Raw genomic sequence first — 26,260 nt, 5'->3', positions numbered from 1 at the left:
GTTTGTAACAATTGACCTGTTTACTTACTGAACCCTCTGCATAATATGTACATCAATGTTTTGGTTATATAATTATTGTTTTTTTTATACAATTTTTAAAAATATGAAGGGTTTCAATTGTTATGATTTATTGTAACTAAAATTAATTTTAGTGAAACTCAGAAAAAAATTGAAATCATATTCAATAGTTTTATTTGTAAATCTATGAAAGTTGTTGTTGAAAATCATCAATGGCTTAAATTTTTTCCTTTAAACTTGCAATACAAATATAAAAACTGTTTTTAACAAAATTATTACAGAGCTTTTTATACCATTTTCTATTAAGTAATGATATATTTTTTAACAATTTATTAAATATAATAATTGTATAAAAATGTTTTTTATATACTTAGTCATGTAACTCTAGGTATAATTGAAACTGATAGTTTAGAACTTTGATATTTTGGCAGTTTATGAAAAATAATATAGTAGTAAAACCAAATGAAATGACAGTGGAAATATAACAGTAGTAATTTTAAGAGAAATTAGGAATTTTTTTCACAAAGAAAATGCATATTCAGAAATATTAAAAATTTTGATTCCTACAAGTAATTAAAAAGAAAATGTAGTGTCAAAGTATTACTACTAAAGTCATTAGTAAGTTACTTATAGATCCAAATATTTATTTTTTATAATTGATCATTTTATAGTTATACTTTTGATACATCATTTAGTGTATTTTATAAATAAAAAAAAAATAATTATCATGTCATGAATAATTGTAACTTATATTTAAAAAATTTTAAATTAATTTTCCTGATATAAAATTAAATATTGTGTGATAGTTTATTAGGTATAAAAGCTAATAATAAAATTAAAAAACTGAGGAGAATTATAACACAAAAATAGCATGTTTTTGAATACATTAGCCATTTTCACCGTGAAGAAAAACTAAAGTTAGACATTTTTATTGTACATTTTTAAGTTTATTACATAAGCTTTAATTAAAGATAAATATAAAAGTGTCAGTATTTTTGGTACATTTGAAAATATTAAGTAGAAAAAGGTCCATTTTCTATTTTCATGTTAAATTTTTAACACCTACTGAATAAAGAGAAAAGGTCAGATTTACAAAAAAAGAAACCATCATAGTGGGGACGTAGCTTAGTTGGGTCCAATATATATGATATCTGGCAGTGATTAAAATCACAATCATAAAAAAAGCTTCGATCCTATCTGTCAATAGTTTTTAATTTAAAAAAATTGTTGTTCAAAAAGCAACATGATCTCCTATTTGGTTTTTTTCATATTAAAGTATATTACATCAGATTAAAATTAAAATTATATATATAAAAGTGATAGTATTTCCAGAACAATTTTAAAAATTAAGTTGAAAAAGTTCTCTTTTTTATATGCATTTTTATGTTATGAACCCCCCTATATAAAGGGTAATGGTCCAATTTTTAAATAAATTATGTCGAATGAAAGAAATATATAAATAGTGTTTCTCATAAAAAAATTGTATTGATCAATACAGTTTTCAAAAAATTATAGAATTATATAGTTAAAAATGTAAAATGTAAAATTGAGAATTTTAACACAAAAATAGCTATGGTAGCCATCATATTCACTGTGAAGACAAAATAAAGTCCGAAATTTTTTTTTTTCTGTAATAATGTAAATTATATTAGCTTTAATTTAAGATATATATATGTGTCAGTATTTCCAGAACATTTTCAAAAGTTAAGCAGAAAAAGTAAACTTTTTTAAAAAAGTTGTCACTTTGAACCCCCCTTGTGGACAAGAAAAGTTCAATTTATAAAGAAAAATATACAAAATGATAGGTAAATACCTCATGTGACTATAAAAAAAAATTATATTGATTTAATTATTTTTAAAATAGTTATGGCAGTTTTAGGTAAAAAAAATTAGCAATTTTTAAAATTGTAAGATTTTTGGAGATTTCCTCCATTTACAGGGAACAAGAGACATTTATTCAATTTTTGAGGGCAATGTCTTCGACTAGATACAATTTGCGATCTTTTGATGTATTGTTGAACGAAATTGTTTCGGTGAGAGCTGAGAAAGAGTGGTGACACACAATACTTTAATTAGCTTCTTTTCATAATTTTAAAATCATATAATTTTACTATCTAGTTTTTGAATAAGCAAATATTCAAGGAAGTCTATGAGGTCTGGACACCATCTTCGAAAATGTTCATAACATTTTATAAATAAATATAATGAGGCATAAAACATTAACATATAAAATAATATGAAATATATTAAATAATATTTTTGGCATTTATAAAAAAAAAATTATATTAATATTTCACATAATTACATCAGTTAATAATAAATATATAAAATACAAAAATTTTAATATTTGTCAGAATTTAACAAAGAAAATGAAAAATCATATATATACACCCATCTAGATTATTAATGGTTTATCTATAAGATAACTAGTCATTAATTAAAATAAATTCATAAACAATTTTAATTTTAATAATAAGAATTTTTTTATTAAAATTTATCCGCTAAAATGCAATAAGATTAGTTATATGTATTTATAACTTGGTAACAAATAAGAAAAAGTATACAACAGATTGACTAATAAGTAAAATGAAAACATTTATATTTTAAGCAAGTCTAAATTGAAAGTTATACAAAATTACAAGAGTTTTTTAAACAAATTTTTTTATATAAATTTTATTCATTTTATGAATAAAGAATTTTTATAAAATAATCATTCTGTTTAAATTAAAATAGCAACATTATATTTTGATTTTTTAGTTAAACAATTTATATTAAGCTAATGCCCAAATATAATAAATTATTTTAGTCACCCAGATTCTTTAATCACTTCAATTATAAGATATCTGGGCGCAGCCTTTGGATTCAGCTGATCCGGCTAAAAAACTGTCAGTCCTTGATATTTTGTACTAAATGCCCCCCGAAACTATTTTGTCCATTGGCAAGTTCACCATTTCTTTTTATTCTATTGACATTTCCGAAACACACAGATGAACTTGAGCTGACTCCAGAATCTGATGACTTTTCACTGGATGTGCATGAATTTAATTTAGCAGTTGCATTAGTGCTTGATGACTCTGCAAACTGCTGTCGCTCTTTAACACTTTTTTGTGTTTTTTTATTGTACTCTGGTGAAGATAATAATGTTGTGTCTTCATTGTCATTATTGAGGTGCTGTTTGGTACTGAGCGTTGTTTTGGAACTTTTTGATGTCAATCGATTGCAACTTTCTTGTGAACCATCACAGCTTGGGTCAGTTCTATTTTCCTCGGTGCTACTGGAATCATCCTCTGGAGCTAAATACACAATACAAAAATATTAGTTTTATGAAATACTTGTTACTTAATATAATACTTACATTGATAATCGTGCATAACTTGTACAGCCGCTAATATTTTAGCCCTTTGTTCAGGTGCCATTATACCCATATAGTCAAGATCAACTTCTCGAATTTCACAAAATGATTGAAGATCACCAAAGCCATTCATTGCAAATACAGACATTTGTTCCTACAGTTCCAAAAATTAAGTTTATATTATTTGTAAAAAGTATTTTGATATTTCATCAAAAATTACCTCCATTCCTATAGTTCGTAACAGTTGAAGTAATGATTTTGGCCTATGTTTAACAGTTTTTTGTTGCTTGTTTTTTTCCAGTCCATTACTTTCATTAACTAATGGTTGAACATTAACAAATTTAAATGTACCTATTCTATCACAGCCTTTAACCATACCTTTCCAAATCCCACTGGCATTCATAGTAGTTACTAGTATAACATCTCCTTTCTATAGTTAAGATTCAATACATAATTTTTTGTAAAACAGGTTTTTAAGGTTAAAACTTACATTATATATTAAGGCATCTCTGTCATAGGAATTTGGACTACTATTGGTAATAGCTCTAGCTAATGCCAGCACCTGAACATTTTGAGTTCCGTCACAAGAACTAGGGGATTCTTCAGAACTTTGTGAAGCTCCACCCATTAATGCTTGTATACCTTTTTTTAAAATCATAAATAGTAATAAGTCACATTCACAGTTTAGTAAATAATATTTTAGCAAAAAATAATTACTGGAAGTACTAGGTAAACTTTCAGCTGAACTGTGATGGCGATGTGATCTTTGATTTTGTTTATAGTGTTTGTTTGATATTTTTGATCGATGTTGTCGTTTACTATGACGCTAAAATTGCAAAAAAATTTGTTTGTATTTATTAAAAATAAAACTACAATTGAAAAATAAAAAATGCTCATAATTATAAGATATTTACCCTTACTGATGCCAACTGAATTGAATCATCTTGATCAGCATAATCTGAACTGTGACTAGGCGACACTAATTTATTTAACCCCTAAAATGTAAAAAATAAAAATTTTAGTATAACAGGATAAATCGTTTTGGTAAAGTTATTAATGTTATAATTACATTTGTTCTGAGTCTTTGGTAAAGTTCTGAATCATAATCTGATCGGTTAGTTTCAACAGATAGTGACGACATTCTTGAGCTAAGAAAAAAAAAATATATATACATAAAATTTGGTAGTTCAGTACAATAAAAAATCAGTGTTCTATCAGAATTCAAAAAATAGTAATGTTTTTTCAGAGAATTAAAACCATAAAAATATTATCACACTGATGCCTTAAAAAAGGATATTTTTAAATAAAGTATAAAGTTATATTAATCGTTATAAAATCGAGTCAGAACATTTTTAATTTAATCTGCTGACAAAAGAACATTTTAAAAACACTACAGGGGTAAATTTTAAATTCAAATTCATAATCATTAACATAAAAAAATAATTTAATTAGAAATAATAACATTCTATAATAAAGTTTATTTTAATTTTACAATATAAAAAATTAATCTAAGTTATTTGTGGATTATTACAATTAATTTTTGTTTACGTATTATAACGTTTTTCACATCCGTCGTTACTTTAAAAAGTAATTAAAACATATAGCATGTTATTAAACGAATAATGCTTTTGAAAAATGGGTAGGTAGAAATTAAATTCTTATTTTTGTGTATTTACTTAAAATTTAGTGTTGCGTTTGGCAAAAAATAAATTACTTTCATTTTTATTATTAAGAGAGTAGTGTAATATTTAACAATTGTAACGTTGAAAATTCATCACTTTGTAGTTTTGAAAATGTATTTCAAAGGCTATTTTTTTGGGTTAATATTTACATATTAATAACATTTAAATAGTATTAAAATGATAAGATGATATTATTTTAATAGTACAATTTAATGTCCAAAAACTGTTCTTAACTGAATAACACTATTTATTGTAAGGTATTTAAAATTGAAATTTTATTAGAGATGTGAGATATTTCGTCAGAGTTTAATTAATAATATAGTTTGACATCGAAAGACTGTGAAACTTAACATGTTTTAACTGAAATATCATTATATTAATTTAATAAAATAAAAAATAAAAAATGAAAGTGCTCATAGTATACATAGTATTGACTAGAAATTGTTAATATTTCTTATTTAGAGTTAACAAATAACATGTAATTTTTATTTGGGAACAGGCGCGGACTGACGAAAAAGGTATCCTACACAGTTTTAAAGACAAATAACAAAAAATATGACGATTATAGTAAATTTACAATTACAGATCTACACCTTTATCGAAGGATAACAACTTTGTATTAAATATTCACAATAATTTTAAGTAGATTAAATAGGAAATATTCAATGGAAATTCAACAATAATATTGGGATATGGAATTTTGTAGCATCCCAGCTAATAACAAATTTATATCTGTTTAGTTTAAATATTAAAGAGTGACAAAAAAGTCAAGTAAATTTAGTAATTTTATTACCAAACGCTCTGGATATCTGACGCCGCATAGTCTCCACTCTCTCTGTTTTGTCTCTTCAATGGAATGATAGTAGGCTGTCCGGTACCGGAAGCAGGTAACAAAAGACCTGTCTGTCGTTGACCATAGCCCGACAACGAAATGTCACCAGCACTTGGCAAAGAGATAATTGATCCAGAATTTTTAGTCTTTGGTGGTTTGTGTTTGGTGTATCCATAATACACTCTACAAAAATAATATTAAAATTAATATCAATCACAAAAATAAAAAAACATACAAATATAATATGCAAACATATTAGTGTTTGAAAATTATGGTATTAATAAATTACAAATATATATAAAAAAATGTATTCAATCAAAAAAATCCAATACAAAATAACAACACAGTATACATTTGTAAACTAATTATGATTCATTATAAGCTTTGTAATTGTATAGATCATACGATATTAAGTAAAAAAAAAAATTATTAAAAAAGTATTTAAATAATGATCTTAACAGGTTTGCATTAAACAAAATTTTATGCTGTTTTACACATTTATATATTTTATCAATAATGTATGCGTTTTGTAAAAATCATATTTATTCTATTTATTTTTCTCAATTTATAAATTCCTAATTTCCAAAACTATTGGATGGTTGTTAATGTTATTTAATGATAAAAATATCGTAAGCCTTAATACACAATGTCGGAATAAACGTACACGATAACTGTGATGGATAATGTTCTATAAGAAAATTCTAAGTAACGGGGATCCTTTTTTTTGTATTGTTATTTTGAATAAATAATTTATAAGAACATTTAATCTTTATAAATGACGTCGTTATAAGTTTATTTACAAAAATACTGACGTTCTTGGGTTATTTATTCATAGATTATCTATTTTCATTAAAAATACTTTACACAACTCAAAGTAAAACTGCCCAAGGAGTTTTACTTGAAACCTCCACGTGCTGCGCCTATATTTTATGTCATATGATGCCTTATTCGTTAAATAGCGGGTTTAATTTTATTAAAGGATAAACGAGTTTGTCGTCAACAAGTATTTATTTACTAAGTAAACTGTATGACTTTTCAAAGTTAACTGCGAGGGCGACAACTCCGCAGAAAAGTTTGTCTCTCGTCACGCGAATTAAGGACTAACCCAATTGTTTAACTAGAACACAGTTTGTCAATTAGTGGCATATCGATTTTTTAATTAAAAATGTAGTAAATAGTTCATGCATGTTCAAAAAAATAAATTAATAATAATAAAAACCTTATATTGAATACGATAGTAATTAACAATAAAATATTCTTATATGCTGTAGAAAAACGCATAGCTCTTTCACGTCAAAGGGGACGTCGTTTTTTTACACGTTTAATATAGTTTGCAAGATATGTTGGCATAAACGAATGAGTCGTAGTATTAGAAAAATATATATGAAAAAAATATTATACGAAAACAGCCATGGATACCAAATGTACAAGTAAAATACATCGACCTATTAACTAATGGATTTCTCTTATACCACCCTTGACCACAATTCAAATTCAGACAACGCCCAGCAACACAGAAAGGGAAAAACATATAATTTTCAAAAAACTATACATTTACTCTTTCAATCCAAAATTCTCAATTGGCTTAAAAAAAAAAAACATCTTTTTTTCTTTTATATTGTATTTTGCCAGAGAAAATAATTCTTGTTAAATATTTGAAAATGACTATTGTACATTATAATCAAGCTTACCTATTATTGGCGTGTTCCATGAGGAGCTCTTCGGGGTCGGATTCGTAGGGAGGTTCATCGTACCAATGTCGCAACATTTCGTCGTCATACATGTAGGTTTCATCACCTCCTGCACTTACAATATTGACACCATTTCTCATTTTGTGTGTACCGTTGCCATACCTCATTAAACCGTGTCTGATTTCCCTAAGTATGTCTTCGTGTTCCCGGTCGAACCGTTCCTTCTTTACCATGGCTTCTTCGACTTTCAGCTGCAAAAAAAATAAAAATAAAAGCTTGTAAAGTTTTGCACACGGGGGTCGATCAAACGTCATGTTAAACCGCAACAATGCGATCGTAAAGAGTATTATACATGTTATTACATAACGCAAACCATATACGTGCCGCAGTCACGGTACACGTACAGTTCTGCACACCGAGTTTTTATTATTTCTATTTTACGAGCCCCCCCGACCTCGCGGTTAAACTTTCTGCTGGCTCGAGGAGACCGGTCGGACTGTTCCAGACGTCGCGCGGCGAGACGGCATACGAACCCCTACTGAGATCACCCCTTCGTACCAGCACAACCCAAGAACAACAAGATTAATGTTGCTCCAGCCAGCAGTAACGTAACCTTAATGGGTCCCTACGGTCGTGAAACGCGAGCACACATTAACACACACACACATATCGGCACAGCCTGGGAAACAGTCGACAGTAGGCCACAAAACTCATAACCGCGCGGAGGAATGAGAAAGAGAAACGAGAAGAGGGTTACGGGGCAAAAGCAAAAAAAAAAAAAAAGAGGGTGTAAAAAAAAAAAAGTTACACATTTGGTTTCTTTCACGCAGCTATTGCTGCACCGACTTGCCGCTGAAAAGTTTTTAATGACGCTTTAGCTTTACGCGCGCCTAATCTGACTTTAATGTTGTTTATTAGAGAACTGGGCACCGGTGTATATATATACATACGCACACGCACAATCGGACAATGGCTACACTCTGTATGTGTGTAATAAATAAGTACAATATTTATAAGCGTAATGATAGAACGTATTATTTGTAGAGGAAATCAGTAGGTAACCGGCGAGTAAAAATGTACATAAAGGAACCGACCAAAAATAACCAAGTGGCCAATAAAAGTTAATGCATACATTTTCCCGTTGATGTATAAAAAATACTGTCTAAAAATATAACTGACATAAGCACACAAACGGGAGCTTTAAATAACAATTTTACATTAAGGTTTGCCGATAAAAGAAAGAAATAAATAAATACCTTTACGGTATAGTATGCTGAGTAAATGCAATTCGAATATTATGCATATCAAATGGAGGGGGTTGGATTTTAAAGCACACTTTATTACTATGTGTGCATTCGATCCGAAGAGATTTTCTTTGGAAAAAAACCTTTTGTAATTTTTTTGATTTCGAGTATAAGCAATAAAATTTATACAAACATTTAATGTTTGTTCAGTCACATAGAAATCATATCAATTCATTCAGCAAATTAATCTTTTTACACACATTTTAGGCAAAAATTATTTTCTATAGTGTGTCATATTAGTTTTATAGTACAATTTTTTTTCTTAATAGAATGTCAAACATTATTGTTTGGATTAAATCATTATAGGTACACTTGTAATTATTAAAAAATGCAAAATTATTTAAATTATTAAAACATTTTCAATTAAATATACTTAATAGAAAATATTATTTAAATGAATAACCATAAAATGGCAACAAATATAATGATATATTCATTATAATTATATTTGTTACCATTATATTTTAACAAATAAATTTAATTTTTCTAACTTTAATAATATTAAATAATTTGTATAATTTGATATTATTTGTATCATTTGAATCTCTGAAATTTTAACTATAAATCTATAAAAATAAGTAAAATATTTCTTGTCTTAACATTGAACTACTACCAGCAAGAAATTAGTATGAAATTTGACTTACAATCAATTAATTTTCCATTTTAAAATTTAATAGTTCTAGAATTGAAACAAAATATTTAACTTTCATCTCCTGACTCTAAAATGGAATTTACTGAATGAGATTTTATTAAATAAACTATTAGAAATTACTTACAGTCGGACAAAGTTAAATACGCTGTAGTAAAGTTAAAAAATTTAGTACGACACTTCTCTTGGTATCAAAGTTTAAAACACATTAATACCGAAGTATTAATAATTTGTTTTATAATATGAAAACCGATATTGTGTTCATATACAAGAAAAAGAAAAGTACATTTTGATTAATGACCTACTTTTGTGACAGAGTTAATACTAAGTTTCAGTTTGAAAATAAATGAAGCTTTCATTTATAAATGTCAATCCCACAAATATACACATTCATATTATACTTTTTTTTAAGTATAATAACATAAAAATAAAATATTACAATAAATTCTCCTTTTGTCTTGAGGATAAAGCAACAATTTTAATAAAGATAAAATAAATATTTTATGTAAATGAATGCGCATTAAAACGAATTTAGACTTGGAATTGACTGTTGAACTAATTCATAACGAGGCTTTTTAATTTTTTTCTTACACGGTGAATTGTTTCTTCAAAACCACCGGCTTGATGACTAAGTCCAATGTTACTGGAGGCCGCCGACATGGGTATACAACGGTTTCTGTTATCCATCATTGTCATGCCTAAACAATCAGGAGTGTTGGCCTGAAACACGATAAACAAATTCAAATTATTATAAGCGCTAATAGAAATCTCTTTAAATTAAAAAAAAAATATTCAAACAAAACAAGTTGATGATAGGTTTAATTCGTTTGCACAAGTTATAACGTCAACTTTATCTGACTTGGATTATTGTTTTGGAAATCTACTGAGAGTTCTTGAAATAGAATAAACTCAAAACTTTAAATCAAGTTAGTAAATATGTTGTCTTATGCGTCAGAATACGTCTTATTTTGCGGTCAAAACTAAAAGCTTATTTCGTGGAAAAGTGCTGAAGTTTCAAGAGATTTTATTTCTTTATTTTTTTATTTAGGTAAATTCTTCTAGCACATGGGAAGCATTCGTATCATTCTACACGAGACTCAATAGACGCGTTCTTTCCATAAACATATTAGTTTCAGAAAAGAAACTTTTCTACAAAGTTCTACACGAAACTATAAGAAAAGATTATATTAATAAAAGTACACAACGATTCATTCAAGTTTCGCCGTACGCGTGGCACAATTATTTTATTATACGAGTATTTTTATTGAATACATAAAAAATATAATCTGTGGCAGAAATTTAGTTTTTAATTTATACATACATGCTACACCTAACATTTATATAAAACTAGCATTTTAAATTATTTTCTGATAGCTTTGTTACTATAACAGGATCAACGACAATCATCGAGTTCATTAGGCCAGAACAAACTCAAATATGATAATTATGTGTGTTTTTTTTTTTTGCTTTGTACATATGTAGGGTGACAAGTTCAATGGGATTATTCGGAATTCCATTTAAACGGGGGCCACATTGAGACGAAAAGCGAGGGTGAATTTAAATATAAATCTGTATGTAGGTTTTTTAAACCATCGCTTTTCTATATTTACATTATAAAAGGTAACGTGTAAAACTAATAAATATCGAAACACATTTATGAACGATGTATTCGAATAAAACATAGTAAAGTAAGAAATATAACTCGAATTAATAGAGTTAAAATGATTGTAAAATGCTTGTAGTTCTATCTCGTCTTACACAAAACTGCATTTATATGAAAATATTCTCAACAAATACTTATGAGTTATTTGTGTTCAGTCGTAGTGTAAACAAACCTTATAAAAATAATAGTGTAAAACATTCCCCGCCGCAAGAAAAAAATCTTTAAAAATAATGTAAAATAATATATTCAAAACACGCGTAAGCATTAAAAAAACAGTTGTTCGTTTATGAAAAACAAATCCGAAATTCTATTAGATAAATTTAAAAACAAATACATATTAAACTAAATATTTTATCATATATTTTGATAACTACTTAAGCGAGTTGCTATTTAATTTTTCGCATAGTTCCGTTTTGTTTTAACGGTTTTGTTATTTTTATAAAAAATTATGATATTTGAAATATTTTTATTAACGAAAATAACACATATGTAGTGTCTAGTTTCAAAATCGGCTAAATGTATAATTTTCAATCATTTTCGGAAACAACAAAAAAGGACTTTTTTTCATTGCAGTTGTACGAGGACAAATTTCGATGATCAGTATTAACTAGTTATAGTTTTGTCAGGTGTTCAATATTTTTGTAGACCATAAAAAACAATGTAATCTTTAAGAAAAAACAAAAAAATTAGTTTTGAAAGAAAGTGTTGTTTTAGCTGATTTTGAAACTAAACGCTTCAAATGTATATTTTATTGAATAAATAATTCATGCGTGTATACTTTATATGGTGTGAAATCGTTGATGTATACTTAATATTTAGCGCCTTTGATGTCAATTGAATAATTATTTCCGGCACTACTGTGTGATTGCAGTATTACAAAGGTTTCCGGTTAGCATATACTCATTCTTGTAAAAGTAATGAATGACTTGCAAAAATAAAGAGTGAGAAAAGGGTAACTCATTTCACTCATCTCAAATCATAAGCACACTTATAACTTACTTTTTGAGCGTCTCCGAAGTAACTTTGTCTCGCAAGCTAATTTTTCTTAGGGATTTTTCCTCTTGGAAAGTGATTACGAGGGATTTTTATAGGTAAAGAATTCAATTACTTACGCTTTTTACTTTATATTAAGTAATATAGAATTTTAGATACTATAAATATACGTTTGCCGTTAATACTTATTTCTATTTGTTAATGCCCAAAATTAAAAAACTTATTTGATTAGTTAAAATATCAAAACAATTTTTATTAACTAAATATAACGCCAATTATAAACTTTAATTGTTTACATTTTTATTAATTCAAACCAATAAAATGTGAAATAAATCATAAATACTGTTTATTTGATAAATTTATTTTTAGCGTTAAATATTGATTAAATTCGTTGTATATTTTTTTATGATTTATTGTTTAATTTTCCGCGGAACAAATGGAAGGTATTTTTGCAAAGGTAATTCTAATATGAAAAAAAGTCGTAACGACACCGATAATAATGTTGTGTTTAAATAAATGATGACTGCGGTTAGACGTGATAACGCAAAAAACTTTTATTTCAGTCGAATATGTGTTTTTTCTTTAAATTTCCAAAAGTTTCCCAGAAGTTGTTTATAACACAGTCATTAGCGGAGTATAGAGGTACTATAAAGTTATATACAAACGACGTAGGGTAGAGATATGGAAACAAAAATAAAATGGCTACAAGTTGCCCTAAGGTAGAAATGTTCATAAACGAGATGAGTAAAAAATGGTGAGCAAAGGGTGCAACTACTCTCGACGGTTGCCAAAACCTTCTCATACTCTTAATATCCATGTTTTAAACGATCATGACTAATTTAAACATTTTACGAGCGCCCGAAAGTATTAGTTCAATTCATCTACGCAGTGTTTAAGAGGAACGGACCAGTGAATTTTACCTTAATCCCACCGGTCGAAACAATACTTGCATTAGTTTGCATTATGTGTCAGATAAAACGCAGGTAAAATCGAATAGAACATTAATACTTAAAGTTATATAACTACATCTGACTTTTGGCAAAATGCGCATATTTATACAATATAAATATATATATATTCAGCTTTTCGTTGAAAATACAGTTCACAAACGACCGGAAAGAGTGGAGTAGTTTTAAAATTTAAAACATCTCAAAGCCGTTAAAGATAATAGAAAATGAAAAATTGAACATTACGCAGTATGGCGCCCAAATGGAATATCGTTTTAATTTCATCGTTGAACTTTAATATAATCATAGTGACATTTGATTGATTACTTAGGGAATACCGGAAAGCGGATACGACCGATTGCTAACATTTCGATGAGTACACGAGACATGTCAGTAGTCGGACACGTCATATTATAAGTTTTAGCTCTCGTGTAATATGATGTAATTATAACACAGTCCACCGGATTTGTATGAAGTGTTGCTAGAAACAATTGACTATGTTAACTCTTCATTTAATTGTTACGACAGCTGCTGGAACTATGGAGATTAGAATTCATGAAACAAGTACATGGTATAATGAATTGGAGTCTTAAAGATTGTATGCGCTATAAAAGATAGTCATGATTCGTTTTATTGAGAAATGATATATTAAAAATCTTCATAAATAATACTTTAATCTCTGAAAATAAAAATAAAATATCAACTATAATCGCTCTACTTTCGTTGAAATATCATTTTTAGCCGAGTATTATGCATTATCCCAATTTTATTGTAACCAATTAGTTTTTAGTAGAATAAAAAAAATCTTTAAAATATTAAGAATATTCTTGTTCTGCGTACTTTCAACTATACAATAAAGATAATTTTCTCCAGATCCAAGAACACGAATCATTTCGGATGTCTTTTGTACGATTGTTTTTATTATTTTGGCGAATTTCGCGCACCCCTTATTAAGAAGCACGTAGCCTTCGGACGCAATTACCATTAATGGAAATGGTAGGCCAAGTTAAATTCGATCGACGTGAGAAAGAGAAGCTATTAAAGAGTTTGGGAAAATCTTTTCACGCAAAATAACGGTACAACAGTATACTAAGTTGGTTAAAGGGTAATTATTATCTTGATGATGCAGAGAAGAAGCTCATTTATACTAAAATCTAGAATGGATTATTAAAACGTGCACGGTTCTACGGAGTGTAATTCCGGTTCTTTTAATCTTAAAGAGCTGTATAATACAATATACATATATATTTCATCGGTGACGAATGACTCATAGTGACATATTATTACATAGACGATTACCCGCAGAACAAAACTTTTTTTTTAATTCACTCATTCACTTAATAACTGAACCGAATCGAATTTAATAAAAACCGTCTTGATCGTTGACTGAAGATTATAAGACATTAATAAGCAAAGTACAGCTAATTCGCCCAACTGTATATTAAAAAAATGTATTTTTTTTGTAATGGAATGTGAATTATTTAGTGAGGTGGAAAAAAATCATACCACACCGCAGGGAATCAACGTTATAACATTTAACAATGTTGTTCGAAATTCTGTGAAACGGCGTTATTTAATTTATTTACTTCCAATATTACTTAATAAATGATTGCCAGAGGCTTGCATGTTTATTTCAATACATTTTTCGTATGTGTGCCAACAAAGTTATACACATACCACGATTGTAAAATAAGAGTATATACTGTTCGAAGGGGATAAAAATCAAATGGGACTGCGTGTAAATTTTTTATGGAAACCCTTCGGCAACACCCGGAAAGAGTTTCAGGGTCTTCTGATTGGCATGCAAATATACTGCCGTCTGCAATCCTGTCGACAAGTACCGCCAATAACGCCGCGAAGAAATATATTATTATTTCAGAAGCTCATGTTAGATCAGATAACTTTAAAAAGAAAAACAAGCAGATTTAAATTGTTCACTTTATGTAAAACATATTTACATCAAACGAGGTATATTTTTTCAATAAGCTAGATTTGTGTTGGGTAGTAACATACTTATATAATCTATAAAAGTATGTCGAATAATATCGAAATAAATTATATTTAAAATAACAAGGAAAAAACAGATTTTATTTATTCACTATTAAATTTATGATCATGATTGTTTAAATTTCAATTTGATATTAATAAAATCTCACGTATTCAGCTAAGCTTAATAGAACGAGCGCTAGATACAAAACGTGTATACGAATTAAAAAAATATTTTATTGTAGCTTTTTCAAAATTCAAGTAGAAATTTTGATGACAATAAAAACTAAAGTTTTAATTAAAAACTATCATTGATTAAGTACTATATGTACTCGAATAACAAACTTCTATAACATTATAGTCTCAAGTACATTATATTATCACTAGAATACATTTTACGATGTTAAAATAATACACTAAAACAGTATAATTTCGGTTGAGCATTTTGGAGAAATATTTACTGTTCATACATATACTTTGGGACAAGGGAAGTTGTGCAGAAATAAATTGTATTTATAACGAGTTAGGACCTACAAGAAATGGGTTCAAGAATTAATTACAGCTGGGTAGCGGAAGAGGCAACAGAATTTACATTAGTATTGGAGTAAAAAGTTGTTAAAAGGAACGACAGTCAGTGTCCGAGTCTCATAAATGTTTATTAGTCCCCATGTACACAGCAATAAAATGAATAGACGGAAAAATATAACAGTAAAATCTAATTTTTGAATTATTACGGTTGTTGGACGAGCTTATTACAGTGGCAAAATTAAATATCAGGATCGCTATTAACTCTTTTTCAAAAATCAGACAAATTTAAAGGGAAACTGCTCAGAGATTAAATTAAATCGTAAAAGTAATAGCTCAAAAAATGTATTATTATTTGCAGTGTTCTACTTAAGATTGTATAAACTTTACATAATGCATACATAGTTCGTTTTTTACAAAAAACTGTAGCAAACAAAAAAAACCATGCGCCGCGTTGTTCATTGTTCGTTTAGAGTAGACCTCTTTTGTATGCCAAGATTCGAGATGAATAAATTATAAATTGCAACATTCAAGGGGGAAATTACAACCTTATAATCGAATTTATTCCTTTAATCAATACAACACTGGTCGTTTCCCTAAAGTCGTGATACGTTTAGCACGTGATTGTGGCGGCTGTCATCGCATAATAATAATACATACCATAGAAAATGTACGATGATTGAAGGCGATGTATACAGTAGGGAGCGAAATGAAAACGTAACAGACATTTTCGGGTCATCAACCATGACACAACGAAATGAAAAAAAATTGAGACGGATCAATAAAAAAAACGGCACCAGAGACAGAATTTATTAGTACTCATGTATAATGTATTTTTAAGTTTACTTCAAACCGACGGATTAATTAAAATCCGATTACGGTTTGATTTTAGATGGCACATTTAAAACGAACTTTATTTTTTTTTACGTTTCGCTTAAAGCACAGTAGGTTGGCTGGTTACCAGGCGACCCAAGTGTTAATTAATGATAAGCTAACAGGGACGCCAACAACGAAGGGTTTAGAAATATTTAGGGACCGTTCTCAAGTACTTTCACACATGTGAAAGTCATCTTTTTCGCACGAGTGTAATAATAATATAATATGAGCTGTAAAGAAGACGTTTAGCAACAGCTGTGCACTTTTATAACGTATGATAATGGAAAGATAGGCGAGAGTGCACACAAGTGATAAACGTAGTTAGCTATGTGGCATCACATTATCATGTTATTACAACAACAATTGAAATCTTTAGACGTCTTAGTGGTATACACCGCAGTTAGATTTAATCGTAAAAATCCAATAATTGTTCACTCACCCTACTGGTACAAGAAGACACGTTTTGCTGGCTTCTCGTCTTGTCTCTTCTATGCGTTTTGAAATTCCGCAAAAACCGCGTAAGAGTAATCTTCTTTTTGCCGGGCCGATCTGAAAGAAAACAATCAAAACTCAGTGAAAATAATATCTGTGAATATGATGCTCATTTACAGTGCAAGTTTATCCTAAATCAAATGAAAATGTTTATGTTTGAGCGGGCGATTTTCTATGAACGGTAATTGACCATTTACGAACAGGCACTTACTTTAGTTAAAAAAAGAAAAACTTTAGCGAAAGAAAGGGATCCCATAAAATCACACGTTTTTGACACTATTTGGGACAAATGAGGGTTGTATCGAACTGGACGTGAGGAATTCTTTATGCGTCGGCTATATTAAAAGACCACCGCTGTTTTCTATAAGCTATACGTGTCGATATTACTTTGTTTACGGGGTACCTAGAGCCGTTTTTATTATTTATGTTGCATTTTCCTATAATAAAGTTGTGGAAAAAAAAAATCTTTCTCAAACTCAACGTCTACAGCCCACAGTTTACAAAAGCCAATAGATTGACATAAATCAACCTAGAAAATACATAAGAATTGACGTGTATTTTACCTACTACTATGCACTGTTGGCCAAATATCCCTGTTTGCGGTATAACCTGTATCATAGATACCCCTCACTCGTATATGTTTTCGAATCCTCTCTTCGTACGTAATATACATACACAGAGCCACAGAGCATGTATAACTACATGTGGTTCGAGTAGGCCGCCCAAACTTCTTCGTACCGTTTCTGTTTCCCCAGGGGATTCAGTCTAATTTCCATTTAAATTTTATTCTTGCCGCCAACAACCCTACGTTTCCCGGATGAAATCCATTTCAACCAATGGATTCTGCGTCCTTGGAAACCGCGAAATTGGCGAGAATACCAACGGGAGCGGATCCATAGTGGTCGGACGGTAGGTAAAGTTAGGAAGACTTTTTAGGCAAGACTGACTTCATTTTGAGGTGAAAATAGTCATAAAATATAGAAGGTGCCAGTTCATTCCTTTATAACATTTCAAATACTGTTTAGTGTACAGAAAAACAACAAGGCGGAAAATCTAATAAACAGTATTATTTAGTTTTTACGGTTTGATTAATATTTAATAAGTTTAGTTTATATTACGTTCATTTAGATTTCAGATAATTTCTAAAATATTCAAAGAAAAACAAGTTGAAATCGCTTTATGAATAATATAGTATTTTGTTTAACATGTAATATTATATGATAAACATATTCTAATATTATTAGAATAGACAATGAAATTGATACACTTATTGACAGGGCCGCATTTAGGAATTGAGCCGGCCGGGGTACTGAATTTAACCGCCTTTAGTGACTAGTACTTATACCCATGTCCTCCCTGGATGTGGGTCTACTTATTGGAATAAGGGTCCAATTTGATTTTTTTTACAAAATGTTTTTTTTTTTTTACTAAAATAATTTATTTGAGCAAATTTACTTATTCTGTTGTACACAAAAACAAGCGTTTTTCAATTTAATAGTATTTTAAAATTAAAATATTTATTTGAACAAGGGCTCAATTTTACCGTTTTCAAATTATTATTAGAGATAAGTATAAAAAAATGTATAAGTCTATATTTTAAAAGTAAAACCAATTCATCATTTAATGATAATAAAAAAGGGAAAATGATATATATATATATATATACATATACATATAATTATCTTGAAAAAATGTTTTTTGTCTCTTGAAAAAACTATACCCTTATTCCAATAAGTAATTCAATTCTGTTTGAATAATTTTTGTGTTAATAAAATAGTATACATATATCATACATCTAGGCTAAATAAAACTCCAGCGAGAATAATAATAAGTATTGATAATATAAAAAAATTGTTTTTCACATTCTTACCCGCAGGAGGAAATTCGTAGAAGTATGCTGACCTTGGACTTAGGCAACTGAAACAAAACAAACAATTGCATGTTTAGTAACCTAAATGATTAAAAGATTATGATCAAGTATTCACTTGTATTAAAAATAATTTCTTATGCATTTAATAATTATGAAATGTTGAATAGAGTCCTTTGCATTACTTAAAAAGGTCGACTTAATATATTTAACGATACCAAGTGCCAGTATAACCTTTCTTGAAATGTCACCTTAAAGAATAAGAAGCATTGCTACTTTCCCTTGACATGAAACTTTCTACAAAGATTTTTCGGAAACTTTAGCACTTAACGACTATGTGATGTAAAAATCAACACTATATAATTTTAAGTAATAATTAAAAGTAACTTTAAATAAATAAAACAACTCCAGACAAGAAATTTCATCATGTAGTTTTAGTTTGCAAAGAAATACTTAATACTTGCTATACGTTCTTCTGACTTAAAATGAATATTTAATATAACTTTACGAGTATAAACCTAACCTACGGTGTTTTATACATAGTTAATGAAAATTCAAAATTTTACTTCAGTCTATCACATAACTTGTAATAAATTATTACTTTCCAATTACATTTTATTTTATATTTACAACAAACATTCATAATGTGATCAATAAAAAATTTGTATAGTTTTCTTCATAGATGTATAAATTACAAACAATGAATAATATCTATATTAAAAGTTTTATAAAGTTGGATACTACATTGATCAATAAATTTACATAATATCGTATAAAACATACATTTTACGTTAGTTTCAGTTGTAAATTTTTAAGGTTTTAGTTAAGTTGGTATTTGGTATTATGTGATTAAATTCACAGATATTTTATATTTGTTGTTATTCAATACCAAAGCTCGTTTATAATTCGCAAGTAGATACTAATAATTGGTTTTACAATAAGGATAAATGATACTAATTAAATACGTAAATCATTTCTGTCGTTGGTGACAAGTTTTATGGTATTCTACTGGGAGACCCGTAAATTCGTTTTGGTTTTAATAAAATACTTTGAAACAAAATTATGCTTTACATTAAAAAATTTGATTTGCATCAAAGATACTTGATGGACTAATTAATATTTTAAACATTATTACGAGTAAGCGACAAAATATTTAATCGAAAATCACATGACAGCTGAAGTAAATATTATATGGTTCAACTAAAGACACAGATAATCTCAGTTTGTTTATTACATAGCTGACGATTTTGGTTCAGTTATTAAAAATAAAATTACATTATTGTAATCGCTTGTAAATTAAGTATTATATTATGAAGGATAGACAAGTTAAAATGAAAAAAAAAGAAGATTTTTTTTTGTATGGGTTTAAATAGCTGCGAGATGGTTGAGATAAGAGGTCGGCTCCTGAGGGATTACAAAGACATGGAATAATAATACTGTTAAGGTAAATAAAAAAGCTAAAATAAAAATACAAAAATGAATTATGAGAATGTAATAAATTTTCGATGGTAATGATCATTATTATAATAACAACGTGTGCTTATTATTCTTGTGATGTATTCGAAAGAGCCTTTGTGAAACATGTATAAAACAAGTAGACTGAAGATCCGTTGAGAATACCGAAGAGGAATAGAACGTTTGATGTGTTTCGTTGATACAACATCTATAATTTTATAATGGCTAAGTAATATATTAATATAAATCGTCACGACATAACGCGATTTATAGACTGCAAAGAATTTTAAGCAGATTAAATGTTGTAGGCATGCTCAGGTAAAGATACAATATAAACTTTATAAAACATGATATTAACAATATGAGCACATTTATGTAACATTGAATATACATACTATATTACTACATATATATTAACAAAAATTTATTATCATCGTTTAATTAAGGTAAATGTGAACCAGGGTAAGTAAATTTTAAAGGAAAATTCACATGGTTTATGTTTGACATGCAGTAAAAATAATATATATACATCTAAAGTGTGTTTTTGATTTTTGTCAACCGGAAGTAATATTTGTATAATAATCTTAAATAAATGATGGATTAAAAAGTAACCCCACTTTGACTCTGTTAAATCTTAAATGCTTTCAAATAAATATGTATTTTTTCAATTTATAAATGATATAATTATTCAGTTTTGAGTTCATACTGTGTAAAATCTAGAAATAATGAAAAATAGCAATTTTTTTTTTTTTTAAGTTTATTCATAATGACATTTTTATGTATTATCAACGATCAAGAAACTAAAAAATATTAGGTATAATACAGATAAAATGGAAAAAGTTAACTTATTTAAATTAGAAGAGGAAAACAGATCTATTTTATTCGAGTCATAAAAACGTAAAAATAATTTTATGTATTATCTTTTCTACGTATAATATAGTTTTTAAAAGATATAAAAATAATATTACAAAAATAAATAGAATAGACTACTTATATACCCTTACAGTTATAAAAACTAAATCGTGGAATGTCAAAAAAAGTTTTCTTATAATGCTTACACCACAAAAATAATTACAACATTATACTAAGGTTTGTTATGATGAGTAAAGTGAAACAATATATTTTACTTTGCTCTGCCAAGATAGCTGTCGGCCATTAGGCTTCTCATTGTAATAATTTTAATTGTGCAATAATAATTTTCCACCGGCTTAAGAGAAAAAAACTAGCCACTAAAACAAAATCGACAAAAAACGTTAAAATTCTAATGAGAATCCGTTTAAAGTTTGTGAAGACTCTGCCCAGTACACTGAAATTAGGTTTTGGTGAAAATTCGCATCACAAGAGTCGGACCGGGAAATATGTTTTGACAGCTTATAAGAGGAAATTTGCATAAAAACGACTTTGGAATTTTGACGAGAAACTAGCAGTAACGTTGCCTGAGTTCTGTCTCAGTGGATGATTACTATAGTTAAAATAATAACGGTTGGAATATGATTAGTTGAAAAGGAAATTCTATTTTCTCTCTATTCTAATTTAAGCTTAATCTGACATTATTACACAATTTTCAACTACATTAATATAAATAATATATTAATTTATCATTAATATAAATAATCTGTAATTTTATCTTAGGGACTTAAAAGTTAAAAAAGTTTAATATAAAATAAGGTACTATTTACTATAGTAAATGACATATCATTTTTTAAATCAATGTTTATATTGATCGATAAAAATTCGAATTTTCAATTAATTACGTATAGATAAATGTTGCTTAAAATATGAATTGTAAGAGAAAATAATTTTTAATACACTAATATAAGTATTAAAAATATCTTTTTAAAAACTTTAATATAATCATTATATTTTTTGTGAGCATTCTGAATTAAAAAAACCTACATTACAAGTTATTATAAGGCATTGTCTGAAATTTTCCTATGTCAATGTTTAAATTGAAAATGTCTCGTATAAATACGGAAATTCCAAATTAATTTAGGGTCAAACATAACACCAATGCATAACGTATTACAGTAAATTTGTCTAATTAAGAGATTAATATAAATAGGGTATTATGGTTAAATGTAAAGGGAATTGTATGCGTTAGTATTGTTATTCTTGGGTTAATTTAAAATGATAGATGCAACAAGAAGAGAGTAGGAACAACGAAATATAGCATATGAGTTGTGTTACCCTACCAGAATAACGAATAGATACAGTAAACCAATTACAAGATTACACTGAGATTGCTAGATAACCTTTAATATATTCATGTCTCTGGAATTTTATCGTTTAATACATTTTTAAAATTTTCATATGTTTAATTGAACGAAGTTAAAATAAAACATAACATTTAATTATTCACATATATAATACAATATTATGTACTTCTATTGAATAATAATCATACTAAACAAGTACAAAATAGATAAAAAATTATTTTGTACCATGATGATAATGTAGTAATAATGAGTCAGGGAAAATACTTTAAAAGCTTGATGAAAGTATTTCAATTAAGTTTATGAAATATCCTTGTTTCAAACGAAGGCATTAATTTTTAGTAAGTTGACATGAATTGCTGATGACAAAAATTAATTAATTCTAGTCTGTATAAAATCTTTAGATGTGAAAAAATGTTATAAAATAAAACTGAACATCTCACATAAAGGGGTTAATGTCATCAGCTGTTTGTTGTGGTTTTGTGTAAATAGTATGGTGGATGTACTTTGTGGAAATATGTACAATCCAAAGAATGAAGGGGAAACTGAATTACTGAGGAATTTGGTATGTTTAAAACTTATAATATAAACACAGAATCTTTGTAATTTCCAATGTCAGTAAACTTAGTAATGCTTCAAAGACTCAACGAGAAACGTCGTGATAATAAATAATAAATGTTAGGTGAATACTTTACAAAATAAAAATATTGGAAAAAACAAAAAACTAAATAAATACAGTTTTGTAAAAACTGTAAAGTTTCATTAGAAAAATCACTAATTAACTTAATCCAAGTTATTATAAATTATTATTTTAATTGTTACGGTTATTTTTTAAAATAAACAGATTTTGATAACAATATAAAATTACAGTCGACAAAAATTTGAAATGTTTAAACTACATTAAATTTATAACTTAGTTTTATATTATGATTTTAAGGTTTTGAATAAGAATGACTAATAAGCTATATTAATTTTTTAATATCATCTTTTTTTTAATAAAAAAAAATTAAATGAAACGAAAAACAATCAAAAATTATTAATTGTAGAATGAAACGTGTACAAACTCAACAAAGCTATAAATGTTAAATTATTTTATATTATATTTTTAATTAGTATAAATAAAATTAAATCATAATTTTACTTTAGTAAATTTAGCCGGTATTTGTCCGTTTAAAGGTATCATGTAATTAAGTATTCATGGTTAACACATTATATCGAAACGTAGGTGAGAAAAGTATTGATATTGCATACGCGATACGCCGTGTTACAAACCCTGAATTCTATACTGAATAATCACTATATATTTCGTTAAATCCATTAATATAACTGAATAATCACTATATATTTCGTTAAATCCATTAATATAATGCTACAATAGTCAATTAAAACCTTCATTTATATTATTATAAAAATTACATGTCATTAAAAATAATAAAAATTTTAGGGTAAATAATGTAACAATCAAAATTAGATAAAATTACATTACTCTAAATAATACGTATTAAATTTATAGTAAAATAACATTTTAGACTAAATGTACATAGCAATTATTAAATTATAGATATATTATTATGTATAGTATTAAGATAATCAAAAAAAATAATAATAAATAAACATTATTTGGTTGTTGATATTATATTTTTTCATTGAAATAAGTGTCAAATAAGATTAAACTATTTTTTTTTTGGATTTCGATGCGAAGCTGAGAAGGTATTAATTTTACTATGATGTGTTTTTTTTTTTTGTGTGTGTCTGTTACCACTTTTTCTCAGCTCTCACCGAACCGATTTCTTTCAACGATACGTCAAAAGATAACAAATTGTATCTAGTCGAAGACATTACCTTCAAAAATTGAAAAAATTTCCCTCGTTCCCCGTAAATGGGGGAAACCTCCAAAAAAATTACAAATTTAGAAAATCGCTAATTTTCGAATTTTTTTCAATTTTTTTTACTTAAAACTGCCATAACTTTTTCAAAAATGAACAAATCAATATCATATTTTTTTTATAGATGCTTGATGTCTTTACCTATCATTTGGTATATTTTTTTTATAAATTTAACTCTTTACCAGCCCACAGGAGTGGATTCAAAATGACAACTTTTTCACAAAAAATTAACTTTTTCAACTGAACTTTTGAAAGTATTCCGGAAATACAAACACTTTTATATATATCTTAAATTAAAGCTAATGTAATATACTTTCTTATGGAAAAAATAAAATTTCGGACTTTATTTGTCTTCACGGTGAAAACGGCTGTCAAATGCAATTTTTGTGTGAAAATTCTCGATTTTATATTTTACATTTTTTACTTTAAAATGCTATAACTTTTTAAAAAAAGTTTGGATCAATATAATTTTTACATGAAAAGTAGTATTTATATATATCTTTCATTTGACATACTGGTTTTTTAATTCGGACCATTTCCCTTAATACAGGGGGGGTTCAAAACATAAAAATGCATATAGAAAGTAAAACTTTTTCAACGTAATTTTTGAAAGTATTCCAGAAATACTGACACTTTTACATATATCTTAAATTAAAGCTTATGTAATATACTTTAATATTAAAAAAAAAATGTCGGACTTTATTTTGTCTTCATGGTGTAAATAGCTACTGCATTCAAAAATATGCTATTTTTGTGTTAAAATCCTTGCTTTTGTATTTTATATTATTATAAGGGCATTACACTGATTTTCATAAATATTATATCAATCTAATTAACATGGTATAAAAAGTTAAACATATTTAAATTTTTTTGATTCTTTGAAGTCGAGAAAAATAACTTTAAAATTTGAACTAACTAAATTTCCATTTTTATTAAGTGACGAATGCGACGTACGGTTTCTGAGAAGGTAACACTTGGGTCTTTCACGTCTGTGGCACTGACTTCTTTCTTAATTATTTTTGAAAAAAATGTTAAACTCATTTGATTTTTATCTCATTTAGATTCAATAACTTCAATAAATATCAAGGATTCCATTACTGTAGTCTCCTCTCGTGAGAAGAAATTCATATTAATATTATTTTACTATGTGGTTTTTTTTTTGTAGCTATCATTTATTTTCTCAGCTCTCACTTGACCTACTTTTTTGACAAATTTTTTTTTGAAATTAAACACTATAGATTTGCATCGAAGCGTTTTTTATGATAGTGATTTTAATCACTGTCAGATATCATCTATACTGGATCCAACTATGCCACGACCCCACTTTGCCTCCATCACACTGTACTGGGTTTTTTTTTTTAATATTTAAGTATAATAACTTAATTTAAAATTTAATTTTTAAAAATACTCAATTTGAAGAGTTATAATTTATCATGTGGATACTTTATTTTTTAATTTTGAGACAATTAAAAAGTATTTTTTAATTAACTACAGAAATACTAAACAAATCTATGAAGTAATTACTCACCTGTCATTTATTGTAAAACCATAATTTTAAATTGACAATGTAAATATTAAATATTAAATTTTCAATACTAATTTTTGTTTATTTTATGTTTGAGTTTTATCGAGTCAGTTAAGAACGGGTTAGTATAACAAAAATATAAATTAAGGATAGATTAGCTTAGATTTAAAATGTGAATTTATGTGCTCTTAGAAAAGAGTATAGCTGCAACAAAGCGATTACTTGACATTCTTAAATTAACGGATGCGTGCGAAAAGACCGATTTCTCTTAATTCTTCCAAGATGTAAGATACAAATATCTGTT

General features: G+C 27.4%; 1 protein-coding gene across 1 annotated transcript in view; it reads right to left on the bottom strand.

Moving 5' to 3' along the window:
• Positions 1-2,520: 2,520 nt before the first annotated feature.
• Positions 2,521-26,260, bottom strand: part of LOC126900186 (SAM and SH3 domain-containing protein 1-like) — a 67,394-nt gene continuing 43,654 nt past the window's right edge. The window contains exons 4-15 of the mRNA XM_050675693.1: positions 18,881-18,927; positions 16,958-17,067; positions 10,120-10,248; positions 7,576-7,826; positions 5,846-6,067; positions 4,440-4,518; positions 4,285-4,365; positions 4,088-4,196; positions 3,861-4,012; positions 3,591-3,800; positions 3,374-3,524; positions 2,521-3,311 (exon numbers count right to left, since the gene is read on the bottom strand). Of these exons, the coding sequence (XP_050531650.1) occupies positions 2,905-3,311; positions 3,374-3,524; positions 3,591-3,800; positions 3,861-4,012; positions 4,088-4,196; positions 4,285-4,365; positions 4,440-4,518; positions 5,846-6,067; positions 7,576-7,826; positions 10,120-10,248; positions 16,958-17,067; positions 18,881-18,927 (1,948 nt within the window). The 3' untranslated portion in view covers positions 2,521-2,904. The remainder of the gene's footprint in view (positions 3,312-3,373; positions 3,525-3,590; positions 3,801-3,860; positions 4,013-4,087; positions 4,197-4,284; positions 4,366-4,439; positions 4,519-5,845; positions 6,068-7,575; positions 7,827-10,119; positions 10,249-16,957; positions 17,068-18,880; positions 18,928-26,260) is intronic.

The sequence above is a fragment of the Daktulosphaira vitifoliae genome, unplaced genomic scaffold (genome assembly GCF_025091365.1).
Source record: "Daktulosphaira vitifoliae isolate Bord-2020 unplaced genomic scaffold, ASM2509136v1 Scaffold_3, whole genome shotgun sequence".
NCBI lineage: Eukaryota > Metazoa > Arthropoda > Insecta > Hemiptera > Phylloxeridae > Daktulosphaira > Daktulosphaira vitifoliae.
Note: the sequence above shows the minus strand (reverse complement) of the source record. Positions and strands in the feature narration are given on the sequence as shown.